Source organism: Nansenia antarctica (genome assembly GCF_963989245.1).
Source record: "Nansenia antarctica genome assembly, chromosome: 13".
In the NCBI taxonomy this organism is placed as follows: domain Eukaryota; kingdom Metazoa; phylum Chordata; class Actinopteri; order Argentiniformes; family Microstomatidae; genus Nansenia; species Nansenia antarctica.
The window spans coordinates 13,638,526-13,659,566 of NC_137683.1; the positions used below are offsets into that span (position 1 = coordinate 13,638,526).

General features: G+C 44.3%; 2 protein-coding genes across 2 annotated transcripts in view; both read right to left on the reverse strand.

The window, feature by feature from the left end:
- Positions 1 to 3,975: 3,975 nt before the first annotated feature.
- Positions 3,976 to 5,848, reverse strand: gjd4 (gap junction protein delta 4; the record flags this gene model as incomplete). The annotated part of the gene is made up of 2 exons (XM_080543925.1): positions 3,976 to 5,195; positions 5,785 to 5,848. 2 exons carry the CDS (start codon positions 5,846 to 5,848, stop codon positions 3,976 to 3,978), a joined length of 1,284 nt encoding a protein of 427 aa, XP_080400051.1.
- Positions 5,849 to 10,065: 4,217 nt separating this feature from the next.
- ccny (cyclin Y) overlaps positions 10,066 to 21,041 on the reverse strand; it is a 34,503-nt gene continuing 23,527 nt past the window's right edge. Inside the window, exons 3-10 of the mRNA XM_080544426.1 lie at positions 19,690 to 19,724; positions 18,441 to 18,541; positions 18,112 to 18,147; positions 17,564 to 17,621; positions 17,106 to 17,225; positions 13,731 to 13,897; positions 12,496 to 12,658; positions 10,066 to 11,691 (exon numbers count right to left, since the gene is read on the reverse strand). Coding sequence (XP_080400552.1) covers positions 11,575 to 11,691; positions 12,496 to 12,658; positions 13,731 to 13,897; positions 17,106 to 17,225; positions 17,564 to 17,621; positions 18,112 to 18,147; positions 18,441 to 18,541; positions 19,690 to 19,724 — 797 coding nt within the window. The 3' untranslated portion in view covers positions 10,066 to 11,574. The remainder of the gene's footprint in view (positions 11,692 to 12,495; positions 12,659 to 13,730; positions 13,898 to 17,105; positions 17,226 to 17,563; positions 17,622 to 18,111; positions 18,148 to 18,440; positions 18,542 to 19,689; positions 19,725 to 21,041) is intronic.

A 21,041-nucleotide genomic window follows, 5' to 3' on the forward strand; every position in this document is an offset into this window, starting at 1 on the left:
TATTAACAGAACTTTCATTTACATTAGATGTGTTGCTTGAATTGGCTTTGTAATTATATATTTATTTATTTTTGCTATTTTATTTATTTTGGTTTTCCATAGCCAGAGGTTATTATGAAACGTTATCATAAGAAAGTAGTCACATTGTTTTGGTATAATTTCAAACAGAAATACTATTTTACAGTTTGCACCACTGGAGGGCAGTGTGCTGTTTTAAGTAAAACGTGAAAGATCCATCAATGAATCAAACCAATTTATAATGTACAGGGAAACAGTGAGGGAACCCGATAGAAAAGTTTAAATAGAAACTATATCATCCCATATAACTTGCATCTCATTTCAAGTCATTTGAATTATAACTAGGTATGACATTTGGAACAAGGCTTTAAAAAAACAGCATTTGAAATCAGGTAATGTTACAGAAAAGTGGACCTTGGTGAACAAATAAAATAACAATGACAAAACATGATTTTAGAAAGTAAACGAGGCAATAGAATGTATCATCCACGTGTAGTGGTAATGCATTGACATGTATCTTTATGAAAGGCCTCCAATACCCTACTATATCTCCCACTACAGAACATTAGAAAATAACTATTAAGTTAAACATAGCAACATTAATAAAACAGGGGGGGAGTTCAATGTCTGTGTTTTATATGTCTGCTAATACAACAAATTAAAAACTCGGTATCCTGTTACACATAGCATGTAGACAGATCTTATGACAACAATTGTCTAATTCTCACCAGAGGGCTTACTGCCTTTTTGATTGATTGATTGAAAACTTTATTAGAAGATTTGCAGAAGTAGGTACATGAAAGTACATATTACATACAAGGTCAACTAACAGGATAAAAACCCAAGAAAGCCACTGGCTTATTTCAATTGGGTTCCTTGATTCTCAATTCATCGTTACATGTAAGACAGACAACAACAAAAAAATAGTACTATCTACAAGATAATACAGACAAATAACTAGTACTATCTACAAGATAAACATACATCCATCATGGGAAGAACAATTAAACAAAACATTAGGTATGTACAGCGGGTAGGACAGGTGGGGACATACACCACAGGTGGGGGCGGGGGACAAAACACAAAGTATGTACAGTGGGTAGTTCGGGTCTTTTAATCTGATTTTTGATTTAGAGGGTCCAGTTACGGATTGCAGCCTCCTGTAAATGTTTTTTGAGAGTGGTTTTGAAGGTGGGCAGTGTTTTGCACTCCTTTAAGATTATAGGAAGGGCGTTCCACATTTTTACTGCATAGTTTGCAAACGAGTTTAACCCCTTGTTTGTGGTGCAACGCGGTTGAACGTGGTTCGTGGAGCTTCCTCTGGTATTGTATGTGTGGACGTTGTTCACTTTTTGGAAGTATGTTGACAGGTACTTGGGTGTCTTTGTGGTGTAGCGTATCTTGAAGACCAGGCCCAGTGCAAGCTGCTGCACTCTGTCAACTACTCGTAGCCAATCAAGGCTCAAAAAATGAGCAGCGGTTAGATGTGTCCTAGGGTTGAGGCCTAGCAAAAGCCTAACCAGTTTATTTTGGGCTGTCTGGAGTCTTGTTTTTTGGGCCTTTGTGGTTCTATAGTACCATGATGTTACGGCATAGTCGAAGTGACATTGAATGAGAGCTCCTGATAGGGTCCTCAGTGTGTTTTTACTATACCTATAGTTTTTACTATACCTATAGTTTTCACTCACATTACAATGCATCAGACTCTAGGGCATCATTTAGCTTTGTTGTCACCTTCAAAGAGACCGAGAGAGGACACAGAATAGCTCATCAAGATCAGAATCCCCTTTCACACAGATTATACCCAAGGCTACATAAATCAAATTCCGCCCCAAAATGATGTCAAATCTATAACTGGCTGATCTGTTGGTTAGTCACTGGCTAAAACATGAATACAACATATCTGTGACTTGTATCCGACAATACAGTCACAAACGTTAATGAGCAACGTTAAGAAAAAAAAGTGGCATAAAGATATAGCTGCAAACAGAGATGACCCAGCCTTTCGCAACGATTGCTTTCGTTAGAATATAACATCCTTATTTTGTCAAAGTCATCGAATTCGGTTTAGGCATCACACCATTACATTTACATTTAAATTTTTGGCATTTAGCAGACGCCTTATTCCAAAGCGACTTACAATTAATACATTTGAATACTAAGCTAATCATCAATCCACCAGTCGTAGCAGGAAGAGTAATCCAGCTCAGGCCCGGGGCCATTGATAGAAGGAAAAACCTTCTTCTATCACCTTCTTCTAAACCTAGTTTAGAGGACACAGTAGAGGGGAAAGCGGGTGTCTTTAGGAGACGCAGTGCTGAGGGGCAGAAGATGTCAATAGGGTTCCATTAGTCCCTCACTGTCAAGGGATGCCAATTTGAAAGTGTCAGAGGTGGGGTATCATCTTGGTCTGCCGTAGGTTAGCATGTCATTACTTAACAGGGGCACTAACCCTCTGGCCCAAGCTAGAATATACTGTATGCCTCATACATATGCATATTTTAAATGCATGCCTTATCACAATGATGTTGAAAATATGATGCTATTATTTTGTGATTGAATGAACGTGAAGCAAGATATGATAATGTTCATGGACAGTACTGTTTACAGTAGTACCTTTTGATCTCAATAGTTTTCTCAATAATCCCTAATAATAACAATCGGGTTCCAACTGTTTCTGGACTTGGACCCCCTAACCTGCAGCAAGCAGATTGACAGTTCAGGAGACACAGTTTACACAGGAGATACAGTTTACACAACTGTCACAGCAATATCTCTCCCTTTCTATAAAAAAAAAAGAAAATGTATACAGTACTTAACAAAAATGTCGTTCACACCAACGACATCTCAGCAAAGGAGCCCTATTAATAAAACTACAGTAATGCTCTGACAGATTTTATAGTGTGCAAAAGCAATCAAATACTTCCTACATTCCGCTTTTGACATAACATACGATTGACAGCACTGGTCGTGTTGTCGTGTGGCGACCGACCGACCCTCACAAATTAATTTACCGCGGAGGTGAAATGAACGCCACTATGAGTGGCATCTGAACACTTGAAGGGTAGGCAACATCACAGTCTCCGATTACACTGGAGCACGCAGCTCTATTTCCGAGTGTGGGTATATGTCTAAAGCCCTAAGCCCTCGGAGGCCTTGAAATAGAGTGACAAGCCATCTCCATAAATACAGATCTCAGCCGGGTGCTGTAATTGCTTTGTGAGCCCATGTGGGCCAGAAGACCAGCTTGTCCTTCATCGCTCTCTCTCTACCAGAAGAAGAAAGAGCTCTGGATGGGGAATGATACTCTTAACTCAACCTGACCCTCTTGTGTCCATCAAAGGCATCCCAAACACCACACTGCAGGTGACAGGGTGCAGAAGTCCACCTTGACCCCCCTGTGACCCCCAGACAAAGGAGCAGGGCCTCTAGAGTGACCACAATGCCCCAGGGGGGCAGGGCCTGGACAGGTCATGGCCTGCCTATGTTTACTGACAGTGAGAGGGGGGGCTTACACTACAGAAGCAACAGGTGGGTCCCACACTTATAGATGCACTCAAGGTTGGGCTTTACGGGAGGACACTGAGTAGTGTAGAGTGTCCTAGCATTCTCTCACTAAGAGAGTACAACATGAATAGATTTGGATCATCCCTAAAAGATATGTACAGCTTACGCTTATGCACTGATGATATAAGCCTGCTGTGTGTGTTCCTTATCATGCGGTCTAAAATGTATTCATAGACAGAGCTGCATTTGATTATTCGGATGTTGGAAAGTTCGGCCTGAATATCAGAATGCACTTAAGAATGATGACACAATGTCTTCAACAGTTGCCACTGTATTAGCTGCGTGGAATCTCTCACCCCCCTGCCCTCATGGATCCCTGCGGACTTGATATCAACGCTATCCCGTCTCAATCTGGTCCTAAAAATCTCGGAGCTTTCCAGCTTTTCTCAGTCACACCCACTCCGACCTCTTCTCCTGGCCCTCGCTGGTGTTGGACTGCACGTCCGCAGCTGTCAGCTCCACCAGCGTGTACTGGCCCACTCTCCTGGTACACACCGCGGTCGTTTTGGAGACGTCAGCGGGCCCTATCCCAGGGGGGACCAGCAGGTCCCGTCGCGGGGGCGGGGGAGGTTTGAGCCGGCCGCGTTTGCTAACTCGTATAGACCTGGGTGTCCCCATAGGCTCCACAGGGCACAGCGCCATCTCACTGCCCTCCCCGTCTGGTCCCTCCTCCTGGGCTGGGGAGTAGTCGTTGTTTCCGTCGGTGTTTGAGCCCGGCTGGCCGGGGGTGAGAGGACCTCCGTGAGGGACGGAGGCGTGAGAGGCCCGCTCCAGATGGAAGCAGGGCCCCTGACCAGCGCTTACGGACTTACTGGCCCCTCTCTTCCGGAAGGATCCGTCCTCCACCAGGACCTGGGCCAGAGGGATGTTGGTGTCCACACCCCTGCCGACGACCCCGGCCGACGAAAGGTAATACTGCTCCTCCTCGTACATCTTCTCCACCAGCATCTTCCTCTTGCTCTTCTGTCTCACCGAGCGCTTGACGGCACAGACGAAGTCGGCGACGTTCAGCAGGAGGGACAGAGCGGCCGCCCCCAGCATGAAGTTGAGCATCACCGACTTCTCTGTGGGTCGGGAGATGTAGCAGTCCACCTGGGTGGTGCAGGGGCTCTGCTGGCACAGAAACCTCCTGGGGATGTAGAAACCAAACAGGTAGTAGTGCGCTGCCCCAAACCCGGCCTCCAACAGTATCCGAAACATCAGATGGAACATATAGGCTCCTGTAAAGCGCTGTGTCCTGCCTTGGTCAATCTGAAGAGCTGTCTTACTCACGACGGTCTTCCTAAAAGACTCCTGGTCTTTTATATACGACTTGTACAGCGGTCCAGCTTTGACTCTATCTGAGATCTGGTGGTCCAGGGTGAAGCCTGAAGAGACCTTGTGGATGACGTAGATGACAAATATCATATAGGGGAGACAGAGGGTGACTAGTTGGACTAGCCAGAAGCGGAACACGGAGATGGGGGAGAATAAGTCGTAACACACGTTGGCGCAGCCTGGCTGTATTGTGTTACATACAAAACGTTCCTGTTCGTCCTGGTAGAGGGGATATCCAGCAAACAGGAGCACCAGGATACGCAGTAAGATCATCATGATCAGCCACACCTTCCCTAAAAGACAGTGAAAAGGGAGAATTCGATCTGTTAGATGCAGTCTCTCAGATCAACTCTGTTCAATGTATGGAGTTATTCAATATTTTTCGGAGATGTTGTTTTTCATTTGCTCATATCTTTCTGTTATTATTTGATTTAACAGCCTGATATATATTAAAGTCATAGACCTACGAAAAGTATTTTTGCATTCGGATATTTCGGTTCTCTAATAGAAATATTAAAACGTCTTTTAGCCTCAACAATTTTTCATTGAATCTGTAAACATTAAGAACATAGATTCTGCCTCTGAAATCAAAATAAACAGATTATTTTTCAGATGGGAAATGTCAAGTTTTACAGTGGTAACTAATGGATTGTGTCAACAACAGTGAACAGAAGCTTCTCACCTTGACTTCAAGTTTACATGTAATGACGGACAAAAGCATTGCAATTGTCTATTGCGTGTGCTATCAGGTGTCAGATCAAAGCAATATACAACTGTCTTAACTGCACTTTCCTAGAAAAGAGCATATAGTACATAACAAACTTCAAATCACTTTGATGATGACACATCCAATAATTGTTCTGTTCTAGGAGAAATACTCACCTACTAAAGTGATATTGTGGTTCAGAGAGATGAAGATCACCTCAGAGGCGCTCTGTCTTCCCATGTCTACAGATGAAGGCCCCCTGCAACCTTGCAGTCTCCCTCCAGGCCTGACTCTTAACCTCTCAATCACCACCAGGACACTGTCCGCTCGTCGCCGAGCGAGGGACACAACTGCTTGAGAGGGTTAGCCAATAACCTCCAGGTAAAAAGAAAGCCAAAAAACCAATGGTAACTAGGCTACAGTCCAGTGCTAACATTAGTATCTCCCAGGCCCTGATTGATAAACTCATCTGGGGGCCGTCTCCCTTGAGTCTTGAGTCTCCCAAGCCACGGTCCCCTGCGCCGCCTGTCTTACCTCTGGCTCCGCGAGCGACAACTGTTGACAACAGAAGACGGCAGACGTGAGCGGCCCATTGTAGGGCTATTCTTACCCCAGCAGAGGCACGTCGGCGTCCTGGCATTGCTGAGATATTTCGGTGCTGGTTTTCCTTACAGGAAAATAACAAGCCCTCCCGATTACTCATTAAATTGCCGTATTCAGTTCTCATGCACAATGGAAAAGCACTTAAAAACTAGCCCCTGACCAAGGATATTTTCTTCACAAGTCATGTTAGGATGGGAGGTATCTATGTTCCATTGCAAATGACGTTGATACAATATGATTGATGACAAGCTAAACAATTGCCTCTATATTTTGTCATGAAACCATCAATTAAACCACACAGTTAGACACAGACTGATCTTTCTTTGTGCAAATGTCTGCACATTTTCTGGTAACATCACAATCCCCCAATGTTAATTCAGGCCTGTCGGCTCCTATCTTGGGTGAATTCCACTGGATCAGATAGCAGCGAGGACTTTCCACAGTGTGTCACCCTCTGTATGTGCCCTCTGGGGAGGGGAAGGACATCTTTACTGGACACATGGGTAAAGACTGAGCTTGGCCTTTAACGACTGGAGATGTATGATGATTATAACTGGCAGATGCCAGGCAGTAACCAGGCCTAAAGGCCTCCCATTATTACCATTTAAAAATGTGTGGAAATGCAGCTCATAGTATTGAGGTTGCTTTGTTGAGAAGGAGTCCCCTGGGTGTTTTAGGGTGAGCACAGCTTCATCCCCTCACCAGCCCTGCATTCAGATCCTGACATGTGAACTGCAGATGATTTGCTGCAAAGTGATTTGCTTGAAATGTGGAAAACAAAGTAAATATTGGGGTTTGATTGTTTGTCTGTGCATATTATAAATATTATCCAGATCAGGCAGATGAAATGTATTGGTTTAAGGCTGTACAATGGTCATGGTGGACTGGATATACTGGCCAAAGTGTACATTTCGGATAGACTTTGTATTGGGCAAGTGTACAAGTGAATAAATGAACATATTTTATTGGGGACATCTTGCTTTTGGTCATGATTCTACCTCATTTAATTGCATTCATGTATGACTAACATCTTTGCCACCAGATAAATGGCCTTTTGATTCACAACACATCAGTATTCCTGGCTCAATGCTCACAGAGATCCTGTTTGGTACTGCAGGTGTGTGTAGGTGTGTGTGTGTGTGTGTGTGTGTGTGTGTGTGTGTGTTTAGATGTGACAGCCTGTTGTTCATTAGCCTACAGCTCTGGCTCAGCAAATAGCACTGGGGAGAATCAATTGACTCGAAGAGCAATTAACACACAACATTTGAAATGCAAAGCCAGGCTAATTTGGGGGATTATACATGATTATACATGGTCCTTATACATGGTCCTTAGTGACAATGTGGGAGACTAGAAAGTCTTGCTCTTCAGTCATTTTGTTTGTTTCTGAGACAGAACAAATATGAGCGAGGCCTAATCCTTCTAATGCATATCAAAACATCAGCACACAATGCAAAAACCACTCGCAGACACAAATGACTGTAACTACTATTTTGTGCCGTCATCCCAAGTATTCATGTCCCTTTTGAATCTGAAAATGTGTGTGCAACATTCCTTGATCAACATAGCAGTCAAACTATTTGGTGTGTACAGTGGACACCATATTCTTGCTAATTGAATTTGGCATTCTTCTCACAGCCCCCTTCTCCGTCTTCCTCTTTAACCTAATTATGTGGAGCATGAGGCCCTCTGACACTAGCTAGTATGTCTGAGGTAGGACCAGAAAGTGATAATGCCTCCCCTCCTCATGGAATGCTTAATCAGAGACACATTTAGAAGGGCTAAGAAGACCATACCACTATAGAGCTAAGGGGGAGGTACAGAGTCAACGTCAATCACTCGATGGGACATATTAGGCCTTCACTATTTCAAGACACAAATACTCCTTCACAAAATACTCCTTCTGAAAACGAACAACTCACTCACACTTATGGCTATCATCGACGACACAATAAAAAGGACAATGACAAGGGTTGTTTTATTGCAAGGTTTAAAATGTATTTTTTGTGCAGGTTTTCTAAACATTGCTTCTGAACTGGGAGTGTCAGTAAATCATAGTTAGAACATAGCGAGACTGCATGCCTTCAGCCTCTGGTGACTGGGACCACTGTTGCTAAAACAGAATGTACAATTAAGCAGGTAATTGATTAATTGATCAACCCACAGAGATAGAGATCTGTGTTTGGCAAACTGAGAACAGGAACAAAAGGGTTGACCGACTGAGGAGAAAGAAAAAACAACAACAACAAACAAATCATAGAAATGATAAAACCGACATAAAACAAGGGTTTCACTTGTTTTGACTACAGCAGTTTTCATTCGTTAGCACAGAAAAAAAATCGTAGAGCTTGAATTTGTAAATCCTAAAATTGTCGTAGAAGAAAAAGAGTTAGAAAGAGAGAAAATAAGTAAAAACTCTATGCAGAGGTAGAGTTCAGTGCACAAGGCTATCACACCACTCACCGGCCTATACCACAGGCCCCGCCCCCAACGGGCATGAGTTCACTTTCTACATTTGGAAAATAAACATCAGACTGTATGCACACACATACAATAAATAGGATATACAATCTTTGAATACCTCTAACGTCTCACAACAACAATTGTACCCCCCCCCCCCCCCCCCCCAAAGACACTTGCACGTTTAGTCCTTCACAGCACCATTCAATGCAACAGTTCCATTTCCAAGTGCCTACCATTCTAATCATGTGCAAAGAGGGGCCTATATCACAGCAACACATATTAGGATAGTCCTTCATCATGTTCATACTTTGGTACAACTCCATCCCTTTTTACATTTGAACGGTGTTCGTCATCCTGTGAATAGTTTTTCCTGATGACTGGTTGAAGATATGGTGGGAAAAGACATGCTGATTGGCCTTCATTTCTATAATGCCAGGAAGTGACTGAGAGAAAAGTCTGAAAACCTAAAGAAGATTGCTTGTAATCCTTTCAATAGGTATGAATGCTTATGCTGAGACACTGTTACCATAAATTCAACAACATGAAATCAAAAGCATCATCTCAAGAATACTGAGGAATACTACACAACCAGTTTCGTAACAGCTAAATAATAAAACCATTCAATATGGAAACTTATCACCCATTTGTATGGAACTGATGATAAAATGGGGGAATCTATGCGTGTCTCATTTCAATTGTTAACACACATTAACTCCCCATTAAGTTAATCTGACCTATGCAAGCATGATGTTACAAAAAAACTAATCTGACAAAGAAATGTCAAATGTCCTGTGGTTTTACTGTCTAGATCTAATAGTCCTCTTTTCGATGTCCTCCATCATTCTCATCTCTCTTCATATCTGGTGTTACAACAGAGCATCACAGTTTCCTCTAATGTAAATACTGATCAGATAAATATTTCAACATAAAAGTCGTTGTTTTTTAAGTTACAGCGTGGTCTCTCACAGCACACTGAGATCTTATATACACTGTACAAATCAATTAGCAAAATAATCAATCTATATTCTTAATGCTTTTGTGAGCAGTGTTTGTTTAATAAATGTCCTTTTTCTTTTCTTATAAACGATAGGATGTGTTGGGAAATAAATGTTAGAATCATGCAAAGTGGCTTTTCTTTCGGAAACCATTTGTGCTGTTTTCTGGAAGAACTGTTATAAAACAAATAATAAAAAAAAACATATTCAAGACATTTTTAAGAAATATTTAACCCCTGCCATTTTTCAGAGGAAATAAGGTTATTTTGTTAGACTAACATACAGGCACCAGAGGTAAAAAAAAAAAAAAAAAAAAACGATGGCAGTGGATACAGAATAGCCTACTTACTTAAACAAACAAAAACAAGACAGTAGTAAGTTAAGTAAGTTCATGGTAGACACTTTTCTTTCCATTCAAGTGCTTGCCATTTACACTCTTCCTTTCAAAAATGCTTACCTATAATGTAACAGTGGTACGTTTATATTGCTTGAAGTGAGTGGATGCATTTGAACAAGTACAGGAGAATGTGTGACTGTGGTATTCTGGCTATGAGAGAGAGAGAGAGATCAATGTAATGTGTGAAATATCATTATGTAAATCATGACTGGTGAATTTATATAGCAATGGAATGTAATCTCTTTCCTTCATCAAATAGTTATGTTTCATCTTCAACCTTTCTCTATGTACTTGACGTGTGTGTTCCTCTTTCACTCCATCACTCACAGTTCAATATGTTATGTCTCTGTCAGAAGCTCTGGTCAATGGGCAACATGTGCCAGTTGACACACATGGTGCATCAGCTGATGACAGTGAGCAGTAGTAGCCAATTAGCCACTCTGCAGGCTTCAGTACATCTCTCGCCCTCACCACTGTACTTAGCTGAAAGTTTACTCGGACTTTGAGCGGCCTGAACGAGCCTGTTGAACCTGTTTCACTCTACGCAAGACACAGTACCTTCTCTCCATCCAACTGCCACTCAGTGACATGTGTACACAAGGAAGGAATGTTTCAAATGGTAAAGTTAAAATGTAAGAAAATACATCCAGTGGAACCAAATCATTACTGGAATAGCTGTGTTCTTTTTTCGTTTACGTTCCAGTTCGAGGTGCACCCTTAAGTTGTTGTCAAAGTACAGTAAAACAAAGAAGAAGAAAACATGCCATTTTAAACTCAATCGTCAGGCATCAAGTTTTTTGTGGAAAGTAATTAGAAAGTAACCCTCGAGGGTGAGTAACTTCAATTCAAATTCTCTGCAAATACATATCGGAACATTTATGAGAGCAGTTTGCTTAAAACATCTGCTTAAAAAAAAAGAAAAGAAAGTACAGTACAAAAATGTCTAAATTTCATTCATGTTGTCTGAAAACTAGGGTTTGCCTGTTACCTGGGTAAAAAAAACAGCTTGTGCTTCAGAGAGGAATTTGCTCAAATCAAGACTAAAAATCCGAGGAATGTACAAAGCATACCCCAACTGAGCTTTCAAATATATTTTCATCTCAGCCGTATAAGAGATTCAACCCCTAAGGGTTATTGGAATGCAGTTGTTTGAGTCATTGGTTTAATTTAAGAACATACTCCTCTCTCAAATATTTCTCCACCTTCCCATATTTCCTTTCATCTTGCCTCTGATTTTCTGCAGTAGAGGCTTAACAGTTCTATCCAGACACCCACTAGTCTTCAGGTCAGGCGACTTGAGACATCTTGTTTGTACTGTACAGCGACCACATGGGGCGACAATAACACTAATCAGAAAAGTGCCAGGTCCTGTCGGTGTGAGGGAAATACACACAGATGTACAGAACAAGTATCTGAGTTTACGTTCCTCCTGCTCTAGAAGTGTCCCAGCAGGCAGCAGTGGCTCTGTCGGACAGTCTTTCTCCTTCGTCTTGGTGGCCCAGCTGCTGTTAGGATAAGATGGCCGGGGCCCACTGCACCACTGTCAGATTGTCTGCACTCACAGAACGCTTCTTAGCCCCTTTCCTCAAGTCCTTGTAAGTGTCCTCACACAACCTGGCGATGGCCTGAAACAGAAAGAAAAGATGAATTTAGGGGTTAAATAAGTTACTTTTCACTATTCTGCTCGTGTTTAAAGCTGCTAGAGAAACGTCATTGCTACATAAACTTCATTGATTAACCGTGACCCTGAATAGAGGCGTGTTCCTGATTTTCTTTCTTAACAGCGAGATCGTTTTGGAGTTCCGTCCTCTCGGATATTCCTTTAGCGAGAGATCGACGGTGAATGGTAGGTCAAAACTCGTGACCGTGCTCCTACCCCAGAGATCATAGTCTTCTTGTGGGCAAACAGGACTATAACGGCTCCTTTGATAGAGGGGGACAACAGGGGAAACAACAACAATTTCGCCTCCACCAGCATCATTACTGCCTGGACCCCTTTCAGCCAATAATTGCCCGGCGGAACGGCAGAGGGACAGAGAGAGAGAGAGAGGGGGTCACTGGTGCTGCTGGGGGGAGATAATTACACAGCCCCACATCCCCAGTCTCTCACACCGAGTGACAGAAGACCACAGAGCACCACTGTCAAACGCAGTGTGCACTCAGTAATTATCAGCCTAGCTTCTTGTCCGTTTGTGTTTGTGCATCCTTAAGCCCTCAATGAACAGAGCCGATATCTAATGAAAGGGGGTAGTAGGAGACCCCCGGAAAGGGTCCTTTCTTTGGGTTGCAGGAGGGCAGAAGAAATGGACATTCTGAAATCGTACTTGCTATTTTCATATACAATTCGTCGTTAGTGATATTAGAGAAGTAGCTCGCGGCTCGTCCGGCGAGGAGATGAGTGTTTCTAAAACGGCGGCAGAGTGTCTCACCTCCAGTTTCGTCGCCTTGTCTCGGCTCAGGGGCTCCAGGGGGAAGCTGAGGTTGTTGGCCTCGGCCAGGGAGCGCAGGTCAAAGTAGTACTTGGCGTAGACGCTCGACGGCACGTTGATGTTAAACTGCAGCAGCTCCAGGAACTGTCGCTCCAGTTCGTTCCTTCACGGAGAGAGAGAAGGAAAGAGAGAGAATATCGGGAGTAAATACTCCTCGTCAATTGTTTTAGTTGTTCTTCCGACAAGAAAACCATAAGGGTGCAGAGTGCTATAACCGTTCTGTCACAAGAAAAGAGGACTTTTATACCGCACGTCTTTCATTGGCTTCACAGTCAGTTGCCTGTTACCTATTCTCTGACAGACTTCTGATAGTTCCCACCCCCCTGAGACAAACACCCCCCTCTTTGATTCCGCAAGGTTAAAGACCTTCTGCCATGCGACCATGAGACGTTTCTCTCCACCTACATAGATATTCAAATATCCGGGCAGCAACAGACAAGCTAAATTTAGCAAGCAGGAGGGCTCTGACGAATAAACCTTTTCCTCCTCCTCAGAGAGAGAGAATCTCATGCATTCGTTTCATGGTCAGGGCGGGCTGTGTGATTTGAGCCGACTGAAGGGCAAGACAACAACTAGCCTTAAGACTAATTGTGTACTCAGATACTCAAAGTGGGTCAGGGGGTTAACTATTGCCTATAACACGATCCGACTTCAGGTCCCCCGGGCCCAGAAACCTCCAGCCCTCAGTGCCCAGCCCTTTCTACCCCAGCCCCAAGCCCCAGCTGGAGGGAGGGCACCAGACGAGGACAGGGGGGGTGGGAGGGGGTTCTGACCCGAGTCATGAATGACTCCCACACGCCTGTCTCAACACCTCCTAAACCACGGGCTGACCCCCCGCCCCCATACCAAGGCTATTCTGAGTACAGACTGATACAGTTGCCAGACCTGAGTGAGGGGGGGGGTAGAGGGATAAGGTGTATATGGGTGTATTGTACAAAGTCTGCATACTCAATGCAAAACAAATCATAAGATAAGACCAGGAGTGTTTCATGAATCTGACCAGAAAAAAAGCCTCCAGTTATATACAGTTTATATGAACAAACACGGATACTGACGACCCAAGTGTCTGTCACAAAACGCAGACTCGACCAAGCAGGTTAAACCAAGCCTGCTAGCTGCGGTACAGTAGTAGCCGCTGGTTGAACTGGTTCTATCGAGGGTCTCTTGAGACTCACATGTCCTCTACTGTGATGTCCTTGAGGATCTGGCAGTAGTCGACGTTCCACACCGCCTGGTCGTCCCACACCTTCGAGGCCAGCAGGATGGCGCCCAACACGATGCGCTTCCAGTTGGCCGGGCTGATGTCGATCTCGGCGTACGTCAGCAGCCTCTCCAGGTACACCTGGAAGAGAAGGTAGAAATGTGGACTGTTGTTCTAGCCTGTATCGAGATCCAAGACTTTCTTTCTGGTCAGGTCACGTGGTCAGGACAATAGCCATAATGTTTCATATCCAAATGGGAAATAGGTTGAGATAAAGTCAGTAAAACAATAGAAGAAGATAGAGACACATGCATGCCAGACCCACATAATGTTCAGCATATGACACGTGCACATGTTTTACATCAGCCCTGTCTGTGTTTTTCTTAAACACTGAAATATTTATTCAGTCCAACACATAATTAGAGGAAAAACAAGAAACACTGGAATAATTTCCAATGTTTCCTCAAAATAACCCTTCCCCCACAGTGCAAAACTGTCAAAACACACTTTCCCAGGGGTTTCTCATTAAATATCCATGTAAATCGAAAACCTTTCTGTTTTTGCAGCCATCTAGAGTCGATGCAGTGTCCCAGACATATAATCACAAACACATCGAGCCTTCGGGCGCTATTCACCAAGAGCAGACTCGCTTTTATTGGAGGTGCTTTCTTCTCCATTATTGACCATCATTTTGTAATTTCCCAGAGACCAGAGATGTGTTTCTGACTGTTCTCAGACATGCTGGGTGGTAGACGGTAAAATGGCAGGTAGTGAGCTGTCTGGGGGCCTAAAATGTGTCTGGGTTGCTAATGGAGCAAAAGTTCAGTTCTTTATATAGTCACTGCACACTGTTTTGTCTCCTCCCCAGAGTTCATCCGTAGCTGACAGATGAACTGTATCGTCTGTCTAGAGAACAGACCTAGCTGCACACCAGGAGTCATTGAGTAAACTCAGATACGCAGCCAAACAAATGGCTTGTTGTGCAGACAAATATGCGCTTTGCATTACATGCGGCAGAGGTGGCCGAGAATGTGACCCCAATGTGACCCCGCGTTTGCATTACAGTGGCGACACTGTCACGTGACGGCCTAACATACTAAGTGAAGTATTTACGCAACGACACAGTGTGCAGTCTTTATCGGGCCGAGCCAAAAGTAAGAGAGGGGGAAAACGACTAAAGGAAAAGAGAGCAGGTCCTCTGTCTTAGTGGCCGCGGTGGGAGCCGGGGAGACGCCCACTGGCCCGGCGATCAGCCGTCTGATTTGCTGAGCCACGCTGAGGGCATGCGGCCGACGGGCGGTGCCAGCGGACCAGCGAGTGGGCCTGCAGTGAGAGTTTCAACCACGCTGAAATAGTCCATTTAAAATGGGTGGAGTGGGCGGAAGTGGCTTACATCCACCCGAATTTTCTGTGTATGGTTTAGGATCGTGGCTAGAACCATTGGGCCTGGGCCCTATTCAATGCATCCAGGCTCTCTCCTTTGGGTGTTGTTGGGCCATGCAAGCCAGTGTGTCAGGCTTATGGTGTGTTTAAACCCTCCTCGCTTGTTGCATCTGTCAGGACACTGCAGAGCAGTCAAATAAAGCAACTTAGTAAAGTCAGTAGTAGTAGACAGAGGCAGAGTGCTAGACGGGACAGGGTTCGACATTAACACCATTTTACTTGTCAACAGAACAACAGACGGCGCATGCGCGAGACTAGACTAGATGATCGTGAGTGAAGATATTATCAAAGCGTACGGGTGATCGACAGGCGAGTACACTTTGATAATATCTTCACTCACGATCATCTAGTCTAGTCGCGCGCCTGCGCCATCTGTTGTTCTTCCTGCACACAGGTAAAAATATCTGGGATCTAGCAGCGTCGTCGTGCTCGCGCAAACAATGGCGTTAATGTCGAACCCTGCGGGAGATACTGCCCGTTCACGCAGCTGCGTCGGACAATCGCCCGAGTGGCCGTGGGAGAACCGACCTCGGGCTCATTATCCAATGCGACACAGGAACCAGGAGACTGGGGAGGACACCAGAGTCCTGTAGTAGTAGCTGTGTTCTATTCGCCAGGCCGAGTACCGGGGCGGAGCTGGGGAAGGATCCCTGAGAGCCATCGAGTCGGAGCCTGAGTCCGACCAGCGCCAAAGCCGTCGAGCCACCCCAGACTAGACGTCGACCGGACATACCCCCCCTTGTGGAAGAACCTAAGTTAGAATTTACACCTTAGCCTTTTGAGTTTGAGTATACGGCAAGCGCCTTTTTTTATTTATTATTTTTTTCTGAGTGGGGCAGTCCCAATCATATTTTTCTTTTTATTGTGATAGTAGATATATGACAGGAAGGATGGGTGAGAGAGAGAGAAGGGATGACATGCAGGATATGTCCGCGGCCGGAATCGAACCGGAAACCCTGCGGTCAACGCTTAGTCCTCTACGCCACCTAAGCGCCCCGGCAAGCGCCTTTTAACCTTTCAGTTCTTAAATACGCCCGGAGTGGCTGAACTGTTCTTCCTGGTCTGTGTCGCTCTCTTGCGCGTGTGTGCAATTTCCCCAGCCCCAGTGAAAGGGTTATCACAACAGCCACCCCCGCTCTGTAAAACAACACTTAAACCGAGACCACATTTAAATCCTACTTCCACACAAACGTAGACCAAACATAGGTGGTAGGTCACAGGAAGTGCTATAAAATGAGGGCCGTTTCCCAGCAGAGGAGTGGACAGACAGACGGCTGCTCTGTTCTACGACGCTTTCAATGGAGCTGGACATGACGATCCAAGTACAGCATATCTGGGAAATGTGATGTCCATGGAAAATTCCCTATTTAAAGATATTCAGTAATTCCCGGGGAAGTTATCCAAAAATAAGACTGTTAGACTGTTGATGTCCATGTAGTGTGGGATAACACTACCTCCTCATGTCAATAACAGCATTCTCTTTAATGAGATGACATGTGCCAAATGTCAGATCTGAATTTGGTGAAACCGCATTCTGTTCCAATGCTCCATCAACGTGGAAGGTACTTCAGAAAAAGTTGAAACTTAACATGTTCATTCCACTCTGACTTTAAACTGTACGTTACAGATACTTTGAATCATACATGCAAATGTGCTTAGGTTATCTATGTGGTTAGACTATCTGCTCACTGTTTCTGTTGTTATTTTATGTTGTATATTGTATGTTTTTATACTGTATGTGGTGTCTTTTTTAATTAAGTGCTGCTTTTCTTGGCCAGGGCTCATTTGAAAAAGAGGCTACTGTCTCAATATGACTACCCTGGTTAAATAAAGGATTATTAATAATAATAATAATAATAATGTCGGGTGAGAGGCTACCAGGACACTGCCGATGTCAGTCACTCACCAGTGTGACGATGGCACACTCTGCTGTGAGCTGCGCCGCACTGAACAGCGTCCTGACGAAGCGGTAGATCTGTTTCTGCTCCGGGTCGTGCTTATCGTAGTCAGAAGGAATCTCCGACTTCTGCAGAGAGACACAAAAATGTCAAGATATTAGACAGGTTGTGACGTTAGAATTATAAGGCTCCATCTCCATTTTTGTCAAAATGTAGTTTTTTTACATAATCTGATCCATTAGGTGTTTATTAATGCCTGTGTGGTGTTATTTTTTTAAATGTTGACATTTTTTAGTTAGTAATTCATAAAATACAAAGGTTCCATCTCACAAAACATAATGGAATGTAAAAATGTTGATGCTCAATATCTCTGAACTACCCTAAACGGAGATAGAACCTTATAATTCGAAGCTCACGAGGTGTGTGAGTGTACACGTGCGTGCGTGCGTAAAAGGTAAAGCCTTACCGACAGCGGATGAAGCTTTTCATCGAAAATATCTTGTAACATTCTACCGTTGAGTTCTCTGGAAGGACAACATGAAGGAACACGTCATTCTACAAAGCGGAAGGGAGAGTGAGAGAGAAGCTCATCTAGATGTGATCTAAAATACTGAAGGTGGCTGAGGAAAGGAGGAAGGACGTCATTTCATTCGTTCCTTCAAGCGGTCCACTGTCAAGTCTCTGGTTCGATGGCACAGCGATCGATCGATCGCTCCAGACTTCAGAGTACCCTGGGTGAGGATCTCAAGAGCCTGGCATTTGGGACCAAAGTCTGGGGAACCTTAGGGGGCAGGGGGGGGGGTCTATTTGTGTTGTGAAAGGTGTGTGTTGTGTTGCCTTTTGCAAAATAATTGATGTTGAATTCCTAAATAGATGGTGATAACCTTCAAAAGACTTTATGAGGTGATGGAAGGGAATGATCCTTTAACACCTACAAACTGGACTGGCTCTCTGAAATAGTACTGGGACATGCTGAAGAAGCTCAACTCGAAAAAACTGACAGATCATTCTTACCTGTTCTTTATGTGGTAGTATATCGCAAGGGATACACTGTAAAAGACAAAAAAGGGTTGTTATCATCTTCAATCACCATTCATCATCATGGCAGTATTCTGTTCACCCACATGTTACTAAACTAGCCAAAGAGAGGATAAAGAAAGAGACTATCTTTATAAAAAAGCAGGGATGCAAACTGGTGATGGCCCAAAAAGGTGACTTTTTTGCCTGAAAACAAAGAACATTTATGAAAATTGTTGACCTCTTGAGGTAGAAACGGCTAAAACGGCTAAAAGGTGACAAGTTTGCACCCCTGAAAAATTGAACATCTTCTAGGTGCTGTTTACCATTTGATGGTGTATTTGAGGTTGGGCTGACTGACGGTGCTGTCGTCTAAGAAGATGGTGGAGCAGGAGCTGTACTTCCGTCTCACCTGGCCCGGGTGGTGCTGAGAGAACACAAAACACACATGAACACACACACACACACACACACACGAACACACACCACTTGCTGCTACTGTCATGCCTTTGCAACCCAGAAGACATGCTGGAAGTCAGAGAAACTAGGACACCTGTTACCCACAACCAATACCTCTCTCATCTTTCTATTCCTGTCGGTGAGAATGACATGTATAACACAAAGATTCACCTTAAAACCTATACAACAGCTGTTACCTTATCAGTCTGTGGCACATTGTCAACTACCGTTTCACCCAGACACCACCCACTCGTTCCACTCGCTCGCTCGTTACAAATCTCATCAACTCTGTACAGCTTTTCGAACTCGCTGTGTAATGTCCAAAGTCGGACACAGACAGACAGACAGACATACGCTTCCCTCCCACACTCGACAGAAAGGGGTCTGTATAAAGCAAGCACATTGGCTAAATCTAATCTAGGACACACAGGGAATTCGGGCTGAGGGGAGACAGGTTTCTCGGCAGCCCTAATTGGCCATGACAGAGATGTGTGAAGGTGGACTGCAAAGAACAAACGGCTAAGCGCTATTGTAACAGACACCCACACTAGATCAGAGATATATAGCCATAAGGGGGGATGGAGATTGGAGACAGATGAACTGTGACATGGATGCGTTGCTCCATTTTTACAAACTACATGTTACACTACAAATGGTATTTAACTCTTTCTACAACAGAACATAGCTTCTATCTGTCTGTCTATCTATCTTTGACGGGGAGGGATATGAGATAAGTGAGAGAGTGCAGGGGGAGGTTGTAAGACAGGGCAACGGGAGAAAAGAAGTGATGCTACGGATAATACTTTACCTTGTTCTCCGAAATGTGTGTTAACTTGCGAAATAATAAAGGAGATTAAAATCTTCACACACACACACACAATCACAGAATCAAATCACAGGTGCTCAAAGAAATAGAGAGGGAGAGTGCTAACCAAACTTGGATACAGAAAAAAACGTGTGAATGTGCAGACAACATGATTGAATATCAGCTAAATTAACTCAGGTTTTCGCGCATATTATACGAAGCTACATTTTCATGGAGAGACAACTGAGCCATCTACTGCCTAACACAATTCAACTGAATGCACGTCCTCATAAAGGGACGTTGATACTCACATGGTTTATGTAGAGGCTCTTCCGTTTTTCCCGAACTGCAAAGAAGAATGTGGTGTCAGTGACATAACGGTAAGAAATCCACTTCAGTCTTTTATAGGACACACAAGAATAGTGGAGCAGCTTAGCACAAGAGTTGTGCACTTTTTGAGAAAAGCATGACATTTCTACCATAGTTCATTTCCCGTTCATTCAAGATGGCCGCCAGTCCCCTGTGTCAAATGTTCAAACACGTTTAATTTTGGAACCAAACAGAGTAGGAAAACACTTACGGCGTAATTTTCAACTAAGTTAGGGATGCTCATTATTTTGGTGATACAAGGGAAGACATGAAGACAACGGAAGACATATGGGGATATAAGGGAAGACATGAGGGGATATAAGGGAAGACATGAGGGGATATAAGGGGAGCAAACCAATCAAGGAAACATGAGGCAGGTGAAGGACAAGACCAAACACAGGTGGAGACACATACTGTAATCATAGGACACGAACAGAACAATACACAGAGCCGCCAACAGGGAGAGCCAAAGAAACACAGGGAAGTGACTGACACGGGAACTGGGAGACCGGGAGACCGGGACTGGAGGGACAAGAGAAGAGACACCACACAAGACATTAGACCATAGCAAACTACGAGACCAACACAACACAAGACCAGAACAGAACTAAAACACAGAACACAACGTCTCTGAGGTGGAGGTGGTGGCAGGGGTGATGATTCTCCACTTCCACTTCTCTCACTACTTTCTCCCCTGTTGACTCCTCCCTCATCACTGACATCATCACCGCCTCTAAAACAACCACCTGCTCCCTCGACCCCCTCCCTACCACCCTGACCAAGGCCTGACTCCCTGCCCTCATCCCCCCACCTCACTGCCCTCTTCAATCAGTCACTATCCCAAAGGCCACGTTCCCTCAGTCTACAAACCCGCCGCTGTCACCCCCATTCTCAAAAAACCCACTCTTGACCCAGCCAACCTCTCCAACTTCCGCCCCATCTCCAACCTACCATTCCTTTCCAAAACCCTAGAAAGCATTGTAGCCATCCAACTTCACACCCACCTCCAGTCCAAAAACTAATCTCTGCAGATTCAGGTGCCCTCAACATCCTGATTCTACTAGACCTGAGCGCAGCCTTTGGCGGAGCAGGGCAAATTGTAACAACTATCCAATTATCAACTAACAACTATCAAAATCTAACAATCTCCAGAACAAAAGCACAGATCAGTGTTGGCACACTTGCACCGTCCAGTGCACCCTTTCTCACAGTGACAGCAGATCAATTCATGGCACGGCTTTGATGCTTCAGGGAGAGTGGTCCAGATCTGCTGCCACTCAGTTCTTTCCTTTGT